We start from the raw sequence: 23,483 nt of genomic DNA, 5'->3' as shown, positions 1-23,483 counted from the left end.
CATGCAAGGACTGGAGAATCCAGTCTTATCCTTTGCCTTCAGCCAGATAGAAAAATTGCCTGGAACTCTGAGGCACTAATTACAATATTAAAACTGAAAGGAGCTGAAGTTACTCAAGGCTGTCATAAATAATCACTTGTGTTGCCGTGTGAATATATTAAACACAGAAAGAAAGTGACCAGCATTCAAGAGACACCCAATTTCAGAAGCGAGATTTAGCTTCTAATTGCTCAAAGTTTAAAATACCTTCTACTTCAAATCCATTACACATATAAAGCTTCTTTTGCTTTCAGTGAGGTTCATAAACTAAATTTGAAAGAAGTTCCCTTGGCACACTGTCATAGACAGTGGGAAGTAAACGAACTGCATTTGTTATCAGATACTTAAAACAGTTTCACTGCAAGTAGCTTTTATTTGAACACTGGCTCCATGAACATGTCACATATGTAGAGTTAAAAATGGGAAAAGTATGTAATAGTAAAAATCTTGTGACAAATAAATGAAAAAAAAAGAAAGCCACTTACTTTTCATCTTTTTAGAAGGGGAAAGCAAAATAATACAGTCTGTAGGTCCAAATGAGTCCCTTAAAAAGTCTTATTAGAGCTTTAGTGATTAATTGATCTCATTAACTACTGTGCTCAAAACCCCACGGATTCATAGTATAGTAAGAGAAAATGTACTAGAACATAAATTTTTAGTGATTCTGTAGATCAGATAAATTCAGTCTGTGAACCTAGATTCCATAACTTATTGCATCCACTCCATGAATCCATTCTGTTAATTTTACTGTCAGTGAAAGGAAGCACAAGAAAGACTATGAATTTCAGATATTAAATTGTAGCACTCCTCATAAAGAGATATAAAGCACTGATCAATCTGACACTTCTGCCTAGGCAAATACTCTTTGCAGAGTACACCACACTTCAAAGCAGAGACCACACCACTTTATTTCCCTTTTAGAATACTCCCTCTATAGGCTAATTATTTTTTCTATAAGTCTAGACTGAGCAGCACTTCAAGACATGCTTAGAGTTACAAAACAAATGTCATAAATCTGGAAGAAACAAACAAATCCTATATTTCACAGTCCTAGTCAGCTTGAAAGCTCTGCAGTTAGAAGGACAGTATGATCTGGAATGCCAGTGGTTGTCCTTTGCTCTGAATTTCCAATTGCTAAATTTATCATGTCACATCACAAAACAGTTGGCAGTTAAACTTCAAGTTGTTTCATTTTTGATGTAACAAATCCATGGTAGACAATGAAATATAAAGTTAGATTTAAATTGAGTTCAGCTTGCAGAACAATGTATCTTAAAGGAATTATCCAATACTCAGAATTAATCCACTGTGTTTTATATATGCTATTTTTGCAATAACTCACTTGGAGTTATTATTTCCCTTTTGAATTCTTTTTAGATAAATCATACAAACATCATCTCAGCTGAGCTTGAACTCACTGAGCCTAGTGACTGGCCAGCATATCAGCTGGCAATATTATTTCTGCAAGCAAGCCCTTCCTTCTCTACTAATTTTTACTATCAGTTTCCCAGCTCTACACAAATTTCTAGTACACCATGATTTAAGCACCTGTGATCTCATCAAATGCAAACTGAATTTTGCCATTAGCTATGAAGTTCAGGCTTCTTATAAGTCTAAATCTAAACTCCTTAAAACAGAAATTTTAATTTTTGTAACACTAAGAGGTGATTTTGCAGTCCTTCTTCACATCCAGTCCAGTATCAGTAGTACTGTTCCATCAAATAAGGGAGGAATCACCATGAAAAAGGGTAACAAAGTATTTATTAAGGGCTTGATAGTAAAGCTTTGCTTGTATCAAATACAAAGGAAGAGCTATATGAGGGTATGTACTTCAGCAATCACATACTACTTGGCAAAGCTACTAATGGAAAAATTTGGTCATTGCTAAGACTTGGAAATAAAGCCCAACAGTCAGAAAATAATCCTTCAAAGACATTTCAGAAGAGGCTAGAAGCACTGGATTACCCCAAATGCATCCACCTCTGATGCTCATATGGGGTCCTCATCCAGCAGACATCTGTATACTTCTGTTAGCCACATGAAGAACACAGCAGCCTGCCAACAGTGACTGCACAGAACCTGTGAAATGCTGCACCAGCCCTAAAGGAAACATCTAAGCCTGCCCAGGTAAACTTCCATTTGTGCACCCTACAGAGAGGCCCATCGGGCTTCTTAGCTGGCCCCTGACAGTGATTTTTTTTTTTCAAGGCACCACTGGGCAGCCCACAAGGACAATTTAGACACACTGTACTGAGATAACACTGAAAATAGGTAGAATGCATAATTTCACTCTTTTTCTCTGGTATGCTATAGCTATTTTGTAATCCTGAGTAATGGTGGACAATTGTATAAAAATAACAGTTCTGCCCACCAGCAGACGAATAGTAAAGCTGGTTTTGCTAGATTAAAAACTAGGGACACATTTTCAGTTTCACTCACCAAATTTTAGACTTGATAAATATATTAGAACACCTTTCCAAAGGCATAACACAGGCATTAGAATTACCTGAGTGTTTGAATTTTAAGAGCTGATATTAGTTGCTTATAACTTTCATTCTCAGAAATACATACTTAAGGACAAGATTTGAGAGGAAAATAAAGAGTAATTTTGTGAAAGTTTCCTCTAAAATGACAGCAACAACAAAACATGTAAGAGCTTTGCATAGATCTCTGCTTTTTCATAATATAAAGTGTAGACAGATATATGTGTTCACAGGAAATATTAAGATTTAAATACAGAATTACGTAACAATACGTATTTCTTGATATTTTTGTTTAAACTTAACCCCTTGAAAGGGTAGAAAACCAACATCACTATCAGTCTGAATTGCTGCCTCTCCCTATCTCTTACTGCCCTCCTTCCATGAATTCAACTTTCACCTAAAATAGATCTATGGAGGGTAACTTCTCAGAATATTTAGTACCCTTCTTCTTCTCTCCCTGCCCCAGTATCAACAGTATCAAAGAGACCTGCATTCCTAAGCACACTAATCACTGGTTCAAGCTGTGCTATCAATATGCCTTGTGGAAAAACCTCTAAACATATGGGTTGAAAAGTAAGTACTGTTAGAAACCAGGCATGCGTAACAGCAGCTGTCTTACTTGGCATAGCCTTTGTCAAGTTTTCTGGCACAAGTTTTCACAACCACAGACTTCTAATGGCCACTGGTATCAATCAACATGCTTGGACTAATTCTGAACACAGAAGTTTCACATTTCAAGAAGTTTCACATTTTAACAACTATTTTAAGTCAGTAAGCCTGATCTAATACACAGGAACATGCTCACTGCTAGCCCAGGGGCATGGCACCTTGCCTGCTTTGCTGCCAGCTAAGATACCAGGAAAAGAACAGTGGAAACTAAATCCACTTTAAGGACAGAACACATTCAGTTGGCCAGGGAGAATGCCAACTACAGTATCATGTTTAATTCTTAAACGTTAATGACTGACTCATGGCAACAACCCCAAAGGGAAATACTCACCTGCTATTCTAGCAGTACATGAAGCATATTTTCAGATGTTTTTTAACACTATCTGCAGGAATTCTGTTTTGTAACTCTATGCTAGTAATAAATCTTATAATTTTAAACTAAATTTACCCCTCTTCCCAAATCTCAAAATAGAGGGGGAACAAAAAATTTATTAGGTATGCAAAAACTAGTAAGACAAAGAACACAAAGAGAAAAAAAAAATGCTTTAGTTGAAGAAATGACAGGCAGAAAACTACTGTGAGAATAAAGGTGCAAACCAAACCCCTTGTCCTCAGTGACACTATAGATACTGCTGATATTCAACTATACTGAAGTTAAAATTGTGCCTGGATAAATCATGTGTCTCATTTCAGCAAGAAAGAAGAAACTGTTTTGAAAGTATTCTAAAACCCCTTTTCCATTACTTTTTTTTCTCAGTACATTTTCAACATTCTTACTGTCTGAGCTACTGCCTGTCATCTCCACATTTTCACTAAATGACAGAGAAAGAAATGGTACCTTGCACTGAACTTAACACCTGAACATGTTACACTTGGTTGCATGATTATTACACTACAGAAATCTGCATTTCTTGATGAACAATGCACAGAACTGCAGGAAAAAAATGCAATCACTCTAGTTTTAGGTACAAAATAAAATTGAAATAATTTTTAATTTAATTCTAAAAATCTAGAATTTATAAGGATAGTGCAGGAACTGAACAAGGTATGCCTGGGTAGTCTTAACTGTAAATACCTTGAAGTCAGTGAGACCAATAATGATGGATTTGAAAGCAGATGTTTTCCATGGAATTTACTTCTTTGATAACTGCAAAACTTTCAGCCTGAACAAGTTTCTTATCTCTTTGTAAAGGAATCTTGGTCAAATGGAACAGCATATAAAGGAAAGCAGGTCAGGAAAAAAAAATCTCTTACATGCATACATTGAGCAGTGAGAGAAATCCTCAACGGCTTTTATTAAGAAACGGATTTTTGTCTATGCATTTGTACCAGATACTTAAGATCATCCAGTCTCTTGCACTTGAGACTTTTACCATTGACAAATGAATTGTCATGCTAAGCACAACTAATCACTGACAGATTACCTCTCCAACATTCCATTTGATGCAGATTGAATGCATCTACAAGTAGCTGAAGAAGGATGCGAAAGCTGAATAAATAAGCAAAGTTCTCAGTTAATGGTTGGTTATATGCTATTGTTACTCCTTGCTGGTTCTTTTGCTTAAGTTAGTTTTACAGAAGCATTTGAGAATTGACATGTAACAAATACTTACGTTTGATGCTAGACAACCTACTTTTGGGCACTGAAGTGTCTACAGCTGCTAAAAATAAGAAAAACACCAAATATGAATGATTCAGTATTTACTCAGTATATGTGAAGCTAAAAAAGGTGGTAATAAACTAACACAGAACAAAGACTAACTTAATTCTTCTCTATTTTAAAACATACTAGTTACTGTGTACTTAAACTATTACGTTGATATTAATATGGTCACAGGATTTGAGAGATAAAGCTGTCTGGGTAAAACACATTTAAAGGAAGAATCATTACTTAAATGAAGACTCCTTTCAAAAGGTTTCTATAAATTTTGTTCTGATGGCATTTACCTGCATACCTGAGGATACTAAGTTACATGAGATAACATTGTGAATATTGTATTTGTCAATAACACCATTTTCTCATTTGCAAACATACAGGCAAATTTCACAGTCCTTAGAACACGCTATTACTATTCACTGCAAGATGAACAAAATATTACTAAGTTTTTGAAATAAAAATTAAGAAAGAAAAAAGACATCATGATCTGAATTTAAGTAGAAATGTTCTGCCTTCATTCCTAAAATAATTTCTGTATGTTTGCTATTATGATTATCATTATGACTTTCAGTTCAGCATATTATTTAATAATTCATTAATTCATCAAAAGCAGAATGAAGCCAATACAGCACAAAGTGCTCTAAAACTAAGGAAAGATCTTCAGTAACACTTAAAGAAAATGTTTTCATACCAAACTTCTCATCTCAGTAACACAAAAGTACTATGAATTAGCAGTCACATCTCCTCACTGACACATGTTTGGGTAAGAAACAGGAAGAATAGTAAGCTTCCTACAATCCAATTAATTCCTTCTTGGTATGAGCCTATTTTGAGAGATTGAGCTAAATTTAGGGGGAGACAGTTCATTCATACATGCACATTTTTACCTTTGGCTGAATTAATTTTTTTATAATGAAACACCATGTGATTTCTGATCAGGTATTCGCCAGGTAGATGTCGAAAGGGGTCAATACAGAAAGCTGTCAGATTAAAATACATTTGAACATTAGAAAGGCAAGCAAAAAAAAATTAAAACTGTAAACAGTTATTAACTGCAATGCAAAGTCATGAACTTTAAAACACTGTTTAACTTCTTTGCTCAAAGGCAGTATTTTTTTACCAGTTACTATCACATGAAATCATCCTGTCTCCTCTTTCTTTCTCCAATGAGCCAATAATTCAATAAACAGCTGCAAATGTGGCTGAAATTGTATGAAAATTGGTTGAAATTGTATGAAAATGTAAACATGGAAACTTCCTGTTTCTTCACTCTATGTTCTTGCGGGAAAAAAAAAATAAAGTATCTGAGGTGTCAGTACAGCACAGAAACATACACTAGCCTATGTAAACTACTGAATCTAAAGGAACATGTTTAACCTCAGGGGTTCTTGAATGTGGTAAACATATATATGTGTATATTACAGCTAATAAAGATGGGACATCTTTATACATTTGTTCATCTTGCTACCAATTTGAAGCCAGCAGTACAGCCAAGGCAAAACTTACTCCTTGAAAGTATTTTCAGTAATGCATATTAAATATAAGTAGTATTAAACTTCTCCAAATAAGCTCGATGCAAAAGTTTTAATAAAAACATTTTAAGCATAAAATCAATGAATTCACATAAAAGGAATGAGGTTGACCTTCTGATGAAAGTATATGATACTTACCATGACTCTTATTTCTGCAGTGTCCTTTAAATGGACATCCTGGACCACATCTGGAAGTGACTTTAAAAAAACATCAAACAAAAACCAAAAGTTAGAGAAAAATCCCCACACATATTTTTACAGACAAGATAAAGTCATTCTCCAGAGAATGCATGAATGGTTCTAATGGATCTTTTTCAAAATCTTATTCAATCATTTTATAATCACTGAACTACAAGTGTAGTTAAATAACTTAATCTAAACACCAAGATACAATGTTAGTGCTCTCAATGGTTCAGGGAGCTAAAGAGCAGAACAGACCATCAGAACACTTCAGTCCGAACTTTGCACGGGTCATTAAACTCAACAGAGATATGGCCGCAATTCTGTTTCCATTCTCACCCCCAATTTGTTTCAAATACAGCAAGAATTTATTACATTTATTAGATTCAGAATGTTTCCACAATTACTGCAAATCTTTGCCAATAAAGCCTTTCTTTCTCTACCATACATTATGACATAAAAGTGGCAATTGACAGTCTAGCTGGATCCAACCTGAAACTCATGACTTCTGGAATTTACAATATGCATGTGTTGGAAGAATTCAAGTCTTTGGGACGATTTGAATGTTAGATTTTTAATTATAAATTTCAGCTGACAGAATTTTCTCTAATGATAAAAACCTGCATGCATATATACCTGCAATCTGGATTGCAGCAGATAATGAGAATAAGAAGTGCTTCATTCACAATTGTTCAAATAACCTAAATATTCCACTGTTTTCTGTGCTTCAGAGCCAGGCTATAATTCCCTCTTTCATTGTTTTCTGTGCTTCAGAGCCAGGCTGTAATTCTAGAGGGAAGCACCTGTGCTATTGTTAGGTAAATGCTTACAGTGCCACCTCTAACTCATCCTTATATGACACAATCCTAAAAGGGCAAGAATGATCACTTAAAAAAACAGACATTGTTCTCTGTACAACTGATTCTCTTCAAGTAAGCTAATTACTTGGTCCCACGATAGACATCATTAGGGACACTCAGAAACCTGTTGCCTTTACTGTCTTCAGCTGGAGACACAACTGCTCAGCAATGCAGAAGACCAGACTTTACAACGTTCATTTGCTTTGTGTCACCAGCAGATGGCACAGTGGAAATTCTACTGTGAAAACCACTGCCTGCTGGTTTTGTCCTTTACTATTGATTTGTATCCGATTTGCAGGGAAGGAGAAAGGAGGAAAAGAAAAACTCGGCATCAGTATCCATAGGCAAGAAAAGCTGCCAAAAAGTGTCAGCCGAGAGAAATAAAAATATTTCTGTACCCTCTATTTTGACTATGGACATATAGATGGCACAGAAATCACTCTTATGGAGAAGCATGTTGATAATGCCAGACAAGAAACTGGAGAATTTGATATGTGCAGGATCTTTTCTACCTTAATGAAGGCAGAAAGTGCTATTGGTCAAAAGTTTCACAATTATAATTTCAGGCTGTCTTTTAACTTGAATGGGTATTTATTTGGATTCAGGCTGTGTTTTCACAGCTATTTGAACAACAGCAGAAACAAACTGAAGGCTTAGATATGTGAAGAGAATTTTACATGCAAAGGAGGGATTGCCAGTAATCCACACTTAATCAAATATAAACCAAACAATGCGAGGATAACTATGAAAATACGTTTGATATATGACACATGTAACTATCTGATCTCAATGTTAATTCCCTTATAGATATAAATGGACTGTTCACACTGAATATAAATTCATGATTTTCAAACTGAGTGTTCTCTTAAAGTACAGAGTGCAAACAAATTAAATAGTTCTAAAAATTTATTTGATCTTTTAGTTCCTTCTATGACACTAAACAACAATGAAGACAAAACCAAAAAACCTTTATCTAAAATTTTTCCAGCTGGTATCTAACATAAGTAATAACTACATTATTCCGAAGAGAACTGAAAAACACTTTGTTTAACTTAGGTTTTAATTTTAATTTAAAATGTATCCTATCTTAATTTCTGATTTTACAATAATAAAAATTATAGAAATTGGTGGTTTACTTTGTTTCCTGCTTGTTAGTAGATATGCAGAATTTATGGAAGTGATTTTTCTACAAAGCCATTTCAGATTTGGAACGTGAATATGCACTGGAAAGAAGCCCAGTCTTTCATTACCATGTTATCCCAGAAAAGATTTTAAATACAAGTATTAGACTTACTATTTTTATAACAAGCATGTACTTCAGTCATAGCAAATAAAAATTAAATAAATCCATCTATCATGCTACCCTTACCCATCAAGACTTGCTAATTAAAATATAATCCATAAAAATACACAGACCTTAGGTGGGATATTGGATGTAGGCATCTAAATCTAGCACTACAAGAAATGAAACCTTAACTGTGTAGGGACTTGTGAACACTGTAATTTCCAAAGGGCAGCTCCCAGACCTGCAGGTCTCCCCAGCTGCTCCAGAATATACTTATCACTGTCAATATTGACCCTTTTGTGCAGTGGTTTGGTTTTTGGTGGCTCCAGGACTGCTGCATTCCTAGCTCTATAGTGGCCTCCTCTCAGCTGGCAATGCAGATAGCATCTCCATCTCTAACAGACTGGAACTGCATCATTTGCATGAGATTTGGGCATTTGATCCCTCTGAGACTGATAAGGACCCAAGCTGACACATGCTTTGCAAACACTCTAACCACTACTGTGATTTATAAAGGTTTGGTATTCTTGCTTCTTCCACTACCAACTCTTTTTCTTCCCTAATATCTCAATGCTCTAAACTATAAATAGTTAAAGAGACATCTTTGTATAAATGGGCAATTCAGACAACAATATGCAGAAGGTTTGTGCCGTGAATTTCATACAAGCCAAGGATGTTTATCACTACAGTTCTTAATTCTACCAACCAGTTTTATGATCTTCTCAGTGGGCTTCCTGCTGTGAATTAACTCTTCTAACTCTATACAACTAACAGTACACTACAGCACTAATGCTGTCCACATGCTGAGGAAAGAAGAAAACTGGTTTAAACAATCCCTGTGAAAACCCAAATGACTTCAACCAGTGATGGAAATTCCTTTAAGCATCTTATCTTTCTGACAAGGTCATACTTAAAGGAATTAAATTATGACCTGAAATCCATGTTCCTCTCCTTTTGGTACTAGGAGAATTTTCAAACCAGAGTAACCAAATTGTCGTATATATGAATACAACACAGAAATACACAGAGTAAAGACTGAAAGCTCAGAGTACATTAAAAGACAAACCTAATTATGAAAATCCACGTTGGATTTAAACTTTATTTAAATAAGAAACCAATTTTTTCTATTTTTAACTATTTTCCCTTCACATTAGCATGATATACTTAAAAAAACCCCCATATTCTATTAGTAATAGTACTAATGAGGCCAGCTCTCCCATTCAATGCCCCCAGTTTGCTTCTTCTTCCTTACCTGTGGTCATTCCTCCCCTCAAACATCCCTCACTTGCCCAGCTGTGGCTGACAAGGGGCTACAGGAGCTACAATTGGTCATCTAGTTTAAACTTATCCTTGGCTACCCTCTACTTACATATCTGGGAATGAAGACAGAACAGCATGAGTTTCTCTAAAAAATCTGTATTAATTTGTTGGGTTTTCTCCTACCAGCTACTGGGTAACACTGATGCTCCTAGCTCTTACTCACAGATGGGAGAAGTTGGCAAATAGATGCAGAACTGAATAGACAAAAAGGCCAGCAGAGAGCAGGGACTCTCCCAAACTCCTTCTTTAGGTGAAGAACCTGGCAAGTCTCCACTACTTTTCTCTTCTTTTTTGCAGCACCTATGCAATCACAAGAGACTTTCAAACATGGCTTTAGATTTAGCCACTTACTGAATGCAGATAGTACCCTTTTATTTGAAAGTTACAGTGTGGCAAAAAAAGCACATCATAATCACACCTGTATTTTCTTTCCTGTTCTTGCAAGTGAAACTGAAGCCTCTTGGTCCCCTTTTTGGTTTCACTGATAACAAAACTTTTATCAATCCTGGGAGTATAAAGTCTCACATGTGAAGCCATCTTTAAAAGAACCGCACTTAAGATTTGTTAATAAATGGCAGAATTCACCCGCAGAAAAAGTCATCATTATTCTCTAAATTTCCTGAAGCAAAACTCAATGAATAGAGACCCAGGAAATCACAATACTCCAATTTTGAAATAAGGTCCCAAATGTTCCATCTGAATGTTGTGGGATCATTTGTGTCAGAGGCAAAATACGATGGAAATGATACAGCCCCTGACATGCACTACACATAACATCCTAAGCCATTAATTAGATGGGTGCTATTTATACACTTACTATGCTGGATTACACAGAAGCTGTTCTTTACACATACTCTCAATGCCTAAGAGTGAGGTCTCTCAGACCTTTAGAATTAATAATCTTACAGTATTCTTGTATAAATTAAAACCATGCAACCAAAATTGTATTTCAGTTTCAAGAGTTAAACCCTCCTCTGAAAAATTTAAGGAATCTAATGAAATAGTACAGCAGTCCTCAGCCATATCTGATTAAATAACTCTTGAAAAATACACCTAAATGTATAGACACACTATATAGAGAATTCTTCTTCATATACAGAACAAAAAAAATCTATTTTGCTAGTATAATCTGCACCTACAAGGATGTCCCCTCCATTCATGAGCACCTATTTCTACCTGGAAATACATCAGCAAAACTCTAATGCACAGCCAGCCTCACCCAGGAAGGAGAGCAGAGAAACCTTGATCCACTGTGCCACAAAGAAAGCTGCAGGTTATAATCTGGAGCAAAGAAGCTGCTAGGATTAATGGTCTGAACACTGTTCATTTTAACAGGTACTTCACTTCAAGCACACAAGAAATCCTCGATAAAATGGGACCAATTAGGCATTTAAGTCATTATAAAACTTCAAGTTATTTGCTGCATGGAGTTAGGATTTTAAGAGCATTAAGTGATTAAAACTCACTTAATAGACTATTTGAGTAATGGTTAAATTAAGGATAGGTTTTAAGAGATTAACTGAGTAAAGGTTTTAATTTGGTAAAAAATTAAGAACAGAGATTAACATTTCCCAATTTCAATTAAAACTATTGTGATTCAAATACAACTTCTAAACAACTTCTTGGAAGACATAACTAGATTATTTTTCATCTTTCTTGTTGGTCAAAGAAAACTTCAGCTCCTAAAAACTGGTGCTACCAAACTAATAATTCAGTAAGTTTAATAAGCTGTTTGTTCAAGTGGCAAATGAAGGAATATTATTATTATTATTATTATTATTATTATTATTATTATTATTATTAATAATAATAATAATAATAATAATAATAATAATAATAATAATAATAATAATAAAGTCCACAAGTCTCTGTGTTAACAGCCTTTTAGCTCTAGTCAGATTAGTGCAAGGACTTCCTACAAAGCAGAAAAATCTAAATAAGATGGTATTGTCTATGAACATCTGAAGCATTTAAATTTTGTTTTAAAATCCTGAAAGCCTGTGCAAATTGCCTAAATCTAACAGCAGCCTCCTTGCAGCAGTAATGATGAGTTCCCCACTGCTGTAAAATAAAAGTGGCACAAATGTGTGTCACAGATTAACAGTAGGTGCATGATGCTGTTAGGTATTGCTGTTCAGGTATGTGTTCCCACTGGCTGTGGGAATTAAACATCCCATAAGACTGGATTTAAACAACAAAGCTGGTTTAAAATCACAGTATTCAGATTATTTGAGGTCATACTATAAATCTGTGAGTATATTAACTGACTCCTGAAATTACTACAGCAAATAGCTTCAAGGTTTATATCTGGAATTAGGGAAAAAATGGCAGATTAATTCTTTGATATTTCTAAAAGGGTAAAAAAATCTCAGCCTTATTTGAACTTTGACAAGACCTACACGCAAATCCTATACACTCCAATAATTAAAAAAAAAAAAAAAAAAAAAAAAAAAAAAATTTGTCAGTACTATCACTAGACAAAACAAGGCCTGATACAAGCAAGTGTAAAATTTTGGTTCTTTCTTTAAAAGGATGAGATTAAGTCTGAACAAGAAACTTTGCACGGCATACAATCAGGACACGGAATAGTGTACCCCACATTTTCTGCAATAATGTTTTAGATACAACTCTTTTGAGAAACCATGTGTTCTCCCCCTTTCATGAACTGCAAGCAACCCAGTGGCTGTTCTGCCGAGTCTGCTCAGGCACACAGATTTCCAGCTCCTTGCTCTCTGTAAGGATCCTTCCTGCGTGCCTGAGAACCCCCACACTGGACTGTTCAGTCACACATTTCTGCTCCCATTGTAACCTCCCATGGAGACAAGCAATGCCTTCCCAATTTAACAGACACACAGTAATTCTTCCCTACTTCTGAACTTTTTTTTGTTAAACAGAAGTCATTCAAGCAAAGCTTGCTGCAATCTGAATGAAATTTAGATCTTGTATCCTATTTATTATTCCCTTTTTGTGGTCAACAGACAATCGGCAATTCTGATTGCCTATAAAAGTTTTTTGAAAAAATATAAGAACAGTTAGAAAAAGGATGTGTTTGCCATAGAACTGCCTTCACACTACATAAGACAGAATAAAAGTTGGGTGCACAACATACTAGTTTTTGCTCTGAATTTCATATTCTCATACAGTATTAGAATTTATGTTCAAACTGTACTTTGATATCAGACATCTTCTGAAGTGGCATCTGTCACTGTCTCCAAAGACTGGAACTGACACTGAGATACAACACAACAGCCTAACATTATCTCAAATGGCTCTGATTTTATGCAGCGATGTATGAGCTTGATAGTACAGTGCAGCACTGAATAATTCCTACCATTGTCTTACATTATGCATGTAATCCAGTTCATATCTAAAAATATATTAGGTATTTTCCAAGAGCCACAGTTGGCTCATGCAACCATTTTTGCATGTTTGTGCCTTTTTTGCATCACGAATGACAAGTGCCCCTATGACTATTCATAGGAACAGGGCACCAGACCAGCCCACGGATGGTTAAATGTGGGTAAGGAATTACTTTATAAGACCTTTAAAACTTTTGAGTCTTTTATTTTTTAACTACACTTGCATTAAAATCCCACAAAACCAAAAGACTTGGATCTACAGGCAAGCGCCGTGGGACGTTGCACACGTCAGGGTACAATCCATTATAATAATTAATGAATATCACTTTTAGAGAAGACGGCTCCAGAAGACGAAAGTCGATTAAGAAAAGCAGCGGGCACAGAAACGGGCCTCGCAGACGCGCCGATGCCGCGGCCTGAGGCGCTGCCCACAGCGGCGCTCGATGCCGGTGCCGAGAGGAGGCACGGCGGGATGACGGCTGAGGACGCACAATTCCAGGCCCTGACTCTCGGAGGGTTTCAGCACGTCACGGGCTGTACGTGCCCCCTTCCAGAGCCGCGGCACCCGCCTCTTTCCACCGCCGGGCCACCGCCCGCTCCCCACGGCGAACGGCCGGGCCGGCGCCGCTCGGGACGGCCGCGCGGCCAGGAGCGAGGGGCGGTCCCGAGCCCCGCCGCAGGAGCCACGGCGGCTCGGGAAGCCCCTGCCCGCGGGCTCCTGCCGGCTCCGTGCCCGCCCACACACGCAGCGGGGAAGGCGGAGGCGCCGCCTGCCCCCAGCCCCAGGCGAGACGGACCGCGCCCGCACCCCCACGGCCGGCAGAGACGGGGGAGGCCGGAAGGCGACGCGTCCCTCGGGCTGCAGCCCCCGCCCTGCCGCGGCCGGCGCTCCCCGCTCCTCCCGAAGCCGCCACCGAGCCCCTCGCACCTTGGCTCCGCCTGCCGCCGGTCCTGCTCTTCAGCCCCATGGTCCCGGCCGGGCCCGAAGGGACAGCGCCGGCCGGGGCCGGGCTGGGCGGCTGCGGCGGTTCGTCCCGCGCCGCGGGCGGGCGGCGTTGCCATGGCGGCGGGGGCGGCGCGGGGCCCGGCCGGGCGGTGCCGCCCGCGGCCTGGCGGGGCCGAGGCGGGGAGGGGCCGCAGGGCCCGGACCCCTCAGCGGGGCGTTTGTGCCTGTCACTGACGGGCCCTCATTACCTGAGCTTTTCCTCGTAATTTGACGGGGAGCTGAAGGATAATGAATGCCCGGGAGAAACTCACGGCAAATTGCTGATATTTCAAGGAACGAGTGACAAAACGAGAGCCTCGAGCGTTCCCAGTGTGTTACAGTGAAGGAATAAATCTCAATGTCTTTGAAAACCAACAGCGCCTTAATGAACCACAAAATAACCTTTTGAAAAGCAGCCTTTGCTCCCATCAGTGATTAATGTGTGCATGGCGATGTGCTGGGTTTGAACTTTCGGAAGAAGCAATAGGGTATTTACAGTTTGTCTGACAGGCTGCTGTTTTCCCTAATGTGAAATCTCAGAGGCCTTTTGTACTTTTTGTGTGAAGATTTTTCTCACTGACCAGCAGTCCCCTCCATAGCCTCACACATAGTTATCCCAGATGGAGACACACACTTCACTATCTAGAAATAAGTATTAATTAAAAGCTAAATACAGTGGTTTATGTGATTTGCTACACTTACTTACAGTCTAGAAAAATTAATTTGAATTTAGTTCAGAATCATAGCAAAATCAAGGGGGTGTTACTTGGAAACAACATTTCTTCCTTTTTTCTGCCTCAGGCAAAGTTTCACTTGGTCACACAAATATACATGCTGGATGAAACCAGTAGTTTATCTACCCCAGTACTTTCTGTAGACTCCTCCAAATACTTCAAAAAGCTTTTCAGTAGCATTCTGACTACTGAATGTTGTGATGTCCTTTTTAATTTTAGATATACCAATTAGCCATATGAAGTACTCCTTCAGTGTAGCCTTAGTTTCTCTGCTTCATGTTGTAGTGATCATTTTGGCAGTCTAATTCTGTTTTCTGTAAAATCATCCTTAAATGCAGTTGGATCAAATTTGTCTGGGAGAGGTCAGGGGAGGGAATATATGCCTTGGAAAGGCATCGGTCCTCCATCTTCTGGTTGTCCTCTGTCTTTCTGACTGCTTTTTCTATAAAAGCATCAGTTGCTGTGGCATTTGAACTACTGTCAGCCATAAGGTCACAAAAACCTTACCTTCTTGTCAAATCAAAATAATCAGATAGCATTTTGTAATTTTCCTTGATGTCTCTTGGATTTGAGGTCAATGTCTTGGAAAATATCTGCCAGGAAAAATTACAAAACCCAAAAACCACAATCCAAGAGTTTGAGTATGGGTTTTGTTTGCTTTTGTTCATGTGTTTGGTTTTTGCTTGGTTTTTGTTTTGTTTTTGTTTTATTTTTGGTTTATTTGTTTTTTGTTGTTTTTTCTCTGAAGCAGATTGTGTGTGAAATTAGAGATTTGGGGAAAGGGCTTCTGGAAATTAGTTACCATTGTTCTTGTGTTTCAGGGTCTCTGGTTTATACTTTGATACGATTCAGATCATTAAATCTGTAGATTTTAAAGGTAGAGATCGTCTTTAAACAGTTTCCATTTCAGATACCTGAAGATACTGGAGAGAATGAAAATAAGTGTACAAGATAATAAGTGTACACAATAAGTGTACACCTTTACATGGTTGGCCATAATGCTCTCTACTGGAGAGATCATGTCACAGAAAACACTTGTCTCTGTTTGCTTTTTCCAAAAATCCACAAAAACACGGTGCTCATAGTTAACTTTCTGTACTTTTTAAAGACCCTTTTTTTTGTTGTTTCTTTTTCTGAATTCTAAATGTCAAGTTCCCAAATACTCAGTTTGTAGTACTCAATATACAGTGTTAGGCTGTTCTGTACAAACCCATATGACAGATTTCTCATAGTCTCTTCTTTGTTGTTCTTGTGCTTTTTTCCACCATGTAGATAATTAAAACACATAAATGTAAGTAAGCATTTTTAGAAATATTCCCCTTGTTTCTAGGCAACGCTGAGGGAGTGTAGAGATTTAAATTTCTTCCCTCTCAGTCAGCAGTCACAGCATCATAGACATGTCCTGTCTGTGAAATTTTTGACCACCAGTGATAGCAAATACCAAAGCTTTATGTATTTCTAATTGGTCTCACTTGTGGGCCTTCGGCCTTTGATGGCCTTTGGTCCCCTTTGGTCTGTGAGAGTATATATATATTTTGAGTGTAATTAAAAAGTGACACAATTTTATAATGGTGTGTGCATTAAGTCCTGTAACAGGCATTAAACTAAAAAAAAAAAAAAGCCTTAACAAAAATGGAATCAGTTCTTGATTTTGATCCCCTCAAAAAAGTACAGAAATAAGTTACACAGATCGCTGCAGAGACCTTAGCATTGTTGAAGAAGCAATAACATGCCAAAATCTGTAATATTCGTCCTTTCCCAATATGAAAAAATAAAACGTGGCAATCACTGTTGCTGTCAGGCATTTTTCTGTTTTCCTTAGAGTGCATTACAACAGAACATGGTTTTAAAATGTGCCTTCACTGGGAGGGAAGGAAAGCAGCAGGAATATGAGAGTCACATTTACAAGTGTAGATGGGCAATTGTCCCCATTGTGGCATGAACTTAGGGAACAATTGCCTTCTTCTCTACTACCTCTTCCCTCTCCATCATCCAGTGTAGACACACCTAACTGCTGTGAAAATGTACAGTTCATAGTATTCAGCAAGAGAGAAATATGTAAAAAAAAAAAAAAAAAAAGGAAATACCCCATCAGATGTCCACCTTTTGCATGTTTAGCCTAGACAAGTTTCCATTCCTCTGCAGAAGATGGTGTGTCTGGCAGGACCTCAGACAGTTACCTGCTCACTTGGGACAGAGATCTGTTCATAACGTCAGAACTTTGTTTCTGGAGGATTTGGCTTTCTTGGAAAAATAGTTTGTCTGTACCCTGGAAAATTAAAATCTGCAGTTTTTTGGAAAGTCTTCTCCTCTTTCAAGCCATTGATTGTCTTTCATGCTTGCTTTTCCTTACAGCATTCAAGTGAGCATACATATGCAGGCAGGAAACAGCCCAACAACCAAATCTGCACACTCTATTCACAGAGTATTCTATAAAGGACCTAAATTCATCACAATGTGTACTTGATCATGGAAATAAATCTCCTGGGTTTACTTGAGTATTTATTTGGCATAAGTGCCCCATCTCAGTGCAGGTTGTCACCTGCCTGTGGCTCTGTGTGTCAGTGTTCCAAACCCCTCACTGCAGCTCTCAGAGGGCTGTCACTGAGTTGCAGCAATTCCCACCTGGTGTGTCCAGACCATCAACTTGTAGTCTGTTCCCCTACAACTATGTGGAAATAAAAACATTTACCTGAAAGATTAGAGGACCTTCTAAATGCATTTAAACAGACAGGTTGAGCATTTTTCTTTTGCTACCTACTTAGGAAACTCTTGTGTTGAAACAACTGAAGTAGATTTCAGACATCTGGTGTGAGGGGAAAAAAAAGATTTAATAGCTACTGAAATATGTTGTTTGCTTGTTTTGGATTTTTTCTTAAAGGATTACTTTTCCAGGAGGAACGGTGGGTTGTTTGCTGCATGTTCTTTGGTCATATGGTTCTTCAAGTTATTTAAAATCCATCTTGAAATATCATTGCAGCTCTCTAAATGATGGAGAGTTATGTATTTTGGCAGAGCTGCAGACTCCTTTGCTTTCTTCATGGCAATGCATTTAGTTGTTCTGTTATTGTCTGTATAGCAGCAGTAGTCATAGATTGTTGTAAAGCTAGGGCTCCAGTAGGAAAAAAATTCAGAGGAGATGATCCACATCTTAAAAACTGTAGTTTTTCATACCTTATAATTTAGAATGCAATAAGGGAGCTAACCTAAAATAAGTGGGACTATGATAAGGAAGATGAGGACAACTATAGGAATATATAATGATATGAAGTTTCTATGAACACCATATTAAACTTCATTAAAATTTATCAGCTTAGAATAAAAAGTCTTCCCTACAACATATATAGAATAACTACTATAAAAACCCCTTCAGGAAGCTACTGTACAGATGTACTCTATACAACTATTCTTTATCTTTAGATCCATACAGAGTTTTATAATGCATCTATACTGTGATACAAGGTTACTTTTAGATGTGTCAAGGAAGAAACCTGTAAATTGTATCAAATGTTGTTCTCAGCTGTAATGTAATATCTAGTAGCTGGAGTGACTCAAGATCTGCTTTTATTTCTCCTTATATCATGTCATTCTCTGTTTATCTACTGTTCCCATGCAAGTTTGCAGACAGAAGGCTTGTAGGTGAAAACTGTCCTTTAGTAGGGCTGCCTGCTGAGGGCTGTTCTTTTCTCATTACTTTAATTGAACTATTAGGTATTAAAGAATTAAACTATAAGGTATTAAAGAATGTAAATTGGAATAACTGATGAAATATATTGGAATTTTAAAGGGAAAAAAGCCTATGTAAATGTTATAACGTTCTAGTCTAGATCATAAGAAATTCTTTATTTTCTAACTGATTTATCTACTGTGATACATAGAAATGCTTACTCACACTAATTAATGGAAACAGGATGATTTTTTTAATATTTTGGTGATGATCAGAAACTTATGACTCAGATTAGATATATATAAATGATACAACTTCAGTAAATTCAGGGAAGCTATTCCTGCTTACGCTGGATGGATCATCTATGTCTACCTAGCCCATGTCAGGCAGACAGAAGAATGTCACTGTGGCATTTTGTGTGGCCCATCCACTTTCTACACAGGTACTACAGCATGCTCAGGCATACCTGGTTACATATTAATCCATGCACATGCTTGAATAAATGGGATCCTCTGTGGTAAAGAGAGTTCTTCCAGCTTTGTCAAGGTCAAGAAGAGAAATTCTCAATGGTATCTTTAGAATTGCCTACAAAAGGAGACACAGATATACTATGATTTTCCAAGGCACTTTGATGCATTTTCAATATCTCTATGAATGTGAAAACTTTTACTAGAAATGGGCTTAAATTCTTGCTCAGAAGAGTGTGGGGCATTATTCATCCTTAAAAAGGTACTGTAATATTTATACATTAATTTCATAAAAGCCTGTGTGTTTATACAAAGTGGAAGATGAAGGAAACAGACTGAGAAAATGTCTGACATTCAAAGTTTCATAAGTAATAGCAATTTTTGTCACATTAACCACTTCTAAGTATGTGTGAAAGAAAGCAATAGCCAAGAAAATGGCCAAAATCAAAATGGAATGTGTGGAGTTTAACTATTACAATGAAATACTTAAAGAGGAATTTTTCTGTGGAATAATTTTATTAATAGGAAAGAAATCTTTGGAAGAATTACTATAAGTACTTTCTGTTATATTCTTTAGGACTTCCTTTCATCTAAAAGTTATGTTCCAATGAAAACATCTACTAGACACTAAATTTTCATGGTTTACTGGCATCATAAAATTTCAGGAATATCCAATATTCCAATTTAGACAGAACCAGAAATTTACTGGTTTAAAATTTGACATACACCTTTTTCTGTCCTCTCTGTCCATTAACATGTTAAATGTATCAGAAAAGAAAGGAGCATCAGTTTGATGGATGTTTCACAGGCCCAAGGGCCAGGATGCTCAGGGTCTGTTTATAGCTTTGTCAGTGACACGTGTGACCTTGTGTACAGCAATTTGGGTGTCTCAGTAGGTTGCAGTCTGAATCACCTTAATTCATAGTTGGTAATAAAAATTGAGGCATTTAGAGTTAGTGAATTTTTCTGCATTTCTGAGATGAGCCTTTTTGCACTGTGCTTATGATCAATAGGATCAGAAATTACATCTATCCTTTGAATAATAAACATCAGAACTGCAGATTACATTATGTGGGTGAGATCTGTAAATGTAGAATAATATTTTTCCCTAAGATAATGTCACAGAAGCCAGTAGGGCCTGTGATTTTTAATATTAAACATGAATATCTGTAATGGGGTCTAGCAATTCCACACAAGACTAGAAGAAGTTGAATTTACTCTGAGTGAGCAAATCAGCTACACAATGTAGAAAGAAAGAAAAATACGAGCAAGATGAAAAGTCTTATATATTCTAATGGTTTTTTTAATAGAAGACATCATCATATAAATTTCTTTCGTAAGCTTTTTAATCTCTCTCTTAAAAATTGCATGTGTTTCTTTTTGCAGTTTCTTTTGAGTTTGCTCAAAAATGCAGTTCCATAGAATTGTTCCAGCATACCAATCCTTTACATTCATGATCAGTGTCTACACAGTTAATGTTGTGTATTAGTATTAGGTGGAATTAGTCTCCTGGTCTTCTGTTCACTTTTCAGAAGTTAGCGTTCCCATTCCTCCCAGTTCATGTTTTCCTTCATATGTTTGAGTAAGATCTGTGCTAGAAACTTCAACCTGGTTGATATGAATTTTGTTTTCTCAGACTTTCCATGCTCATTTAATATTCCTATGTCTGGTTCTTCCTGTGTCATCTGCTTTTCATAACACCCATTCTTCTTTCTCTTCCAAAGCATGCCTTTGCTCTTGGTGCTGATAATACCAGTTGTTTTCTAGTCTGTACCACACAAATCTGCAGTATTAGTAAATACTCTTCAAATGATAATATATATTGGCAATACCTTTCAGTTTCTGTCATTCCCACATCCCATACATTTGCACAACTAGTTATTTTACAGAATGTACTATGATAGTATAAAAAGTTTTTCAATATTGGTTTTCCAGGATCATCACTTATAACTTCAATCCTTGTAGTTTACCTATCAAGAAGACATGTATTAGCTAAGTGCATCTAAAAACCCCTCAGGTTCTATTTGATTAATAAACTTATTGGGTTTTATTTTTGCATTTACGATTACTTCTGCAAGTCCTTTCTTTTTGCTTTCTTTAAAACATGTCCTTGAAGAGTGTTGAGGTCAAACCAACAGGCCTCTCCTTACCTGGATAATTTTTCTCCTTTCTAAATTATACTGTGTTCACAGTTTTCCAGCAATTTAGTATTCCCTTGAGCTTGGTTGCTTTGTTTGAGCAAGCCATATTTCTCTCCTAAGTTCTCTTTTTTTTCAGTTTTCTCAGAACTATGGAAGGATTTCTGGAGAATCTTCATTGTGTTATGAAACTTCACAATATTGTTATGTCTGATAGATAAGGATCTTCATCTGTGAAGGGCTGAGATACCTGACAACCATAAGCAACCCACTCTTCAGTAAGAACCCAGTAAATTATACAATAATACCATGGATTAGAAAATATTAGGAGATTCTTTCCCCCTCAATGAAAGTTATGGGAAAAGAAATTCTGTTCACTTTAGTGGAGGTGTAGTAATTTCATTCTTAACCATGTATTCTAATCACATAAATAAAGGGGTTTAAGAGATAGCAATTTAAGACACAAGTTGCTTGGTTTGATTAAAGCTTAATGCAAGCTTTAAGTAGCCCTAGTTGTTCTTGGTCTTAGTGACATTAGCAATTTTTGAGGTGGAATAAAATGTCTGAGAAGGAAGATAACATATAAAGCAAAGCACTCATGATCCAAATAAAATGGAAGCGAATGCAAGGCTCCTTGTAAAACTTTGGGGCCAATAAAAATGTTTAATTTACAATTATACTAAAATTAAAATAAAGTAAATTTTTTTTGGGGGTGGGGGGAGAGGGGTGGACAGTACTGGTTAATTTTCATTAGAAGATTTCTCTGGCCATTTTTGTTGAATTCCAGAAGATTTTCAGGAATACATTACTGGTAACTAACTCATGTTTGCTGTGTTATGACTGCTGCAGTGTTACTGATTTGAAAACTCATTTGTCATATAATAAAATGTATAGCTATATTGGTTTACTGTTGTCAGTTCCCATGGCAGCCTCTCCAGTTCTAAAGATGGTATCAGCTGGCAGACTGTTATGTATCCAATGGTTGCAACAGCTGGATTTCCTCCTACCACTATGTGTTTGTTTTAATGACATCATCCCTAAAGCCAAAACTGAAATATTACTCATTTTGGAAAACTTCATGACAAAGAGCTACAATCTTAGAGAATATTCATGCACGAAGTCCTAGTCCCTGTATCTCAAATTCTGTTGGTTTGTGTTCATTGCATAACCAAAGAAAAAACTCACTTGTTTCAATATCCATCCCTAGTCAGTGAAGCAGAATGAGGTTCTGTGTGCCATGAATATGCTACAACTCTGAAGAAGAAAAAAATATGTTTAAAAGACAAATACTAAATACCACCTCATTTGTTCTAGGGCTTGTCACAACTTAAGTGATTACTGCTTTCAGTGTTTCTGACAATTTCCTACAAGAAATGGGCAAACAATAGGTTCCCAGCATTTCTGTAATTTACCTTGAGTGAATGTCTTTACCCAGTTATGAGAGAAGCAAAAGAATTCTGATATTTAAAAGCACTGAGCATAATAAAAAAAAAAGTTTGCTTTCTAATTAGATAAAGTTGAAATAGGTCTTTAATGTACATACCTGTGTTTAATTCAGTTATGACCACTGCTTCTTAAGATGGTGGAATGAAGATCAAAAAGACAAAGAGCATTATGGGAGTCAGAAAAAGGATGTTGAGGCATGTGGTTATTTCTGTTCTTACACAAAATGAAAAATTAAAGACCCTTTGTGATTTATTCTTTTTGGACTGTTAAAAAATCAAGAGTGAGATATTTATTGTAACTACAAGATGATGCTATACTGCCAGAAATTGATATGAAATTGCCAGCATGTATAATTTATAGGTTTGTGGTAATTGAGGGAGAGGGTGGTTTTATGCAAAGATTTACTATTGAATAAACTGTTGGGATAATAGGTATAATACTATCAAGCAAAAATTTAGTTACAGTTATACATATGTCTTGGTCCTTATTTAAGTTTACCAGTCTGGGTTCTTAGGTCATAAAATTACTTTTTTTTTTTTTTTTTTTTTTTTTTTTTTCTGATTAAATGGTTGGGTTTTTTAAAACCTCATTTTCACTTTTCACTGTATTGCGAATTCTCATGAAGCTGAATGAGGTGCTAAACCATCCCATATAGCAATTAA

The 23,483-nt window shown here is 36.8% G+C and overlaps 1 protein-coding gene across 2 annotated transcripts in view; it reads right to left on the bottom strand.

Moving 5' to 3' along the window:
* The window catches only part of SPATA7 (spermatogenesis associated 7), a 33,029-nt gene extending 18,589 nt beyond the window's left edge, over positions 1-14,440 (bottom strand). The window contains exons 1-4 of one of the 2 annotated variants that reach the window (XM_056493599.1): positions 14,313-14,440; positions 6,519-6,578; positions 5,736-5,828; positions 4,805-4,852 (exon numbers count right to left, since the gene is read on the bottom strand). In XM_056493599.1, the coding sequence (XP_056349574.1) occupies positions 4,805-4,852; positions 5,736-5,828; positions 6,519-6,578; positions 14,313-14,352 (241 nt within the window). In that variant the 5' untranslated portion in view covers positions 14,353-14,440. The remainder of the gene's footprint in view (positions 1-4,804; positions 4,853-5,735; positions 5,829-6,518; positions 6,579-14,312) is intronic. The other variant, XM_056493600.1, reaches the window with a different exon arrangement.
* Between the last annotated feature and the right edge of the window lie 9,043 nt (positions 14,441-23,483).

Source organism: Oenanthe melanoleuca, chromosome 5, assembly GCF_029582105.1.
Source record: "Oenanthe melanoleuca isolate GR-GAL-2019-014 chromosome 5, OMel1.0, whole genome shotgun sequence".
NCBI lineage: Eukaryota > Metazoa > Chordata > Aves > Passeriformes > Muscicapidae > Oenanthe > Oenanthe melanoleuca.
Note: the sequence above shows the minus strand (reverse complement) of the source record. Positions and strands in the feature narration are given on the sequence as shown.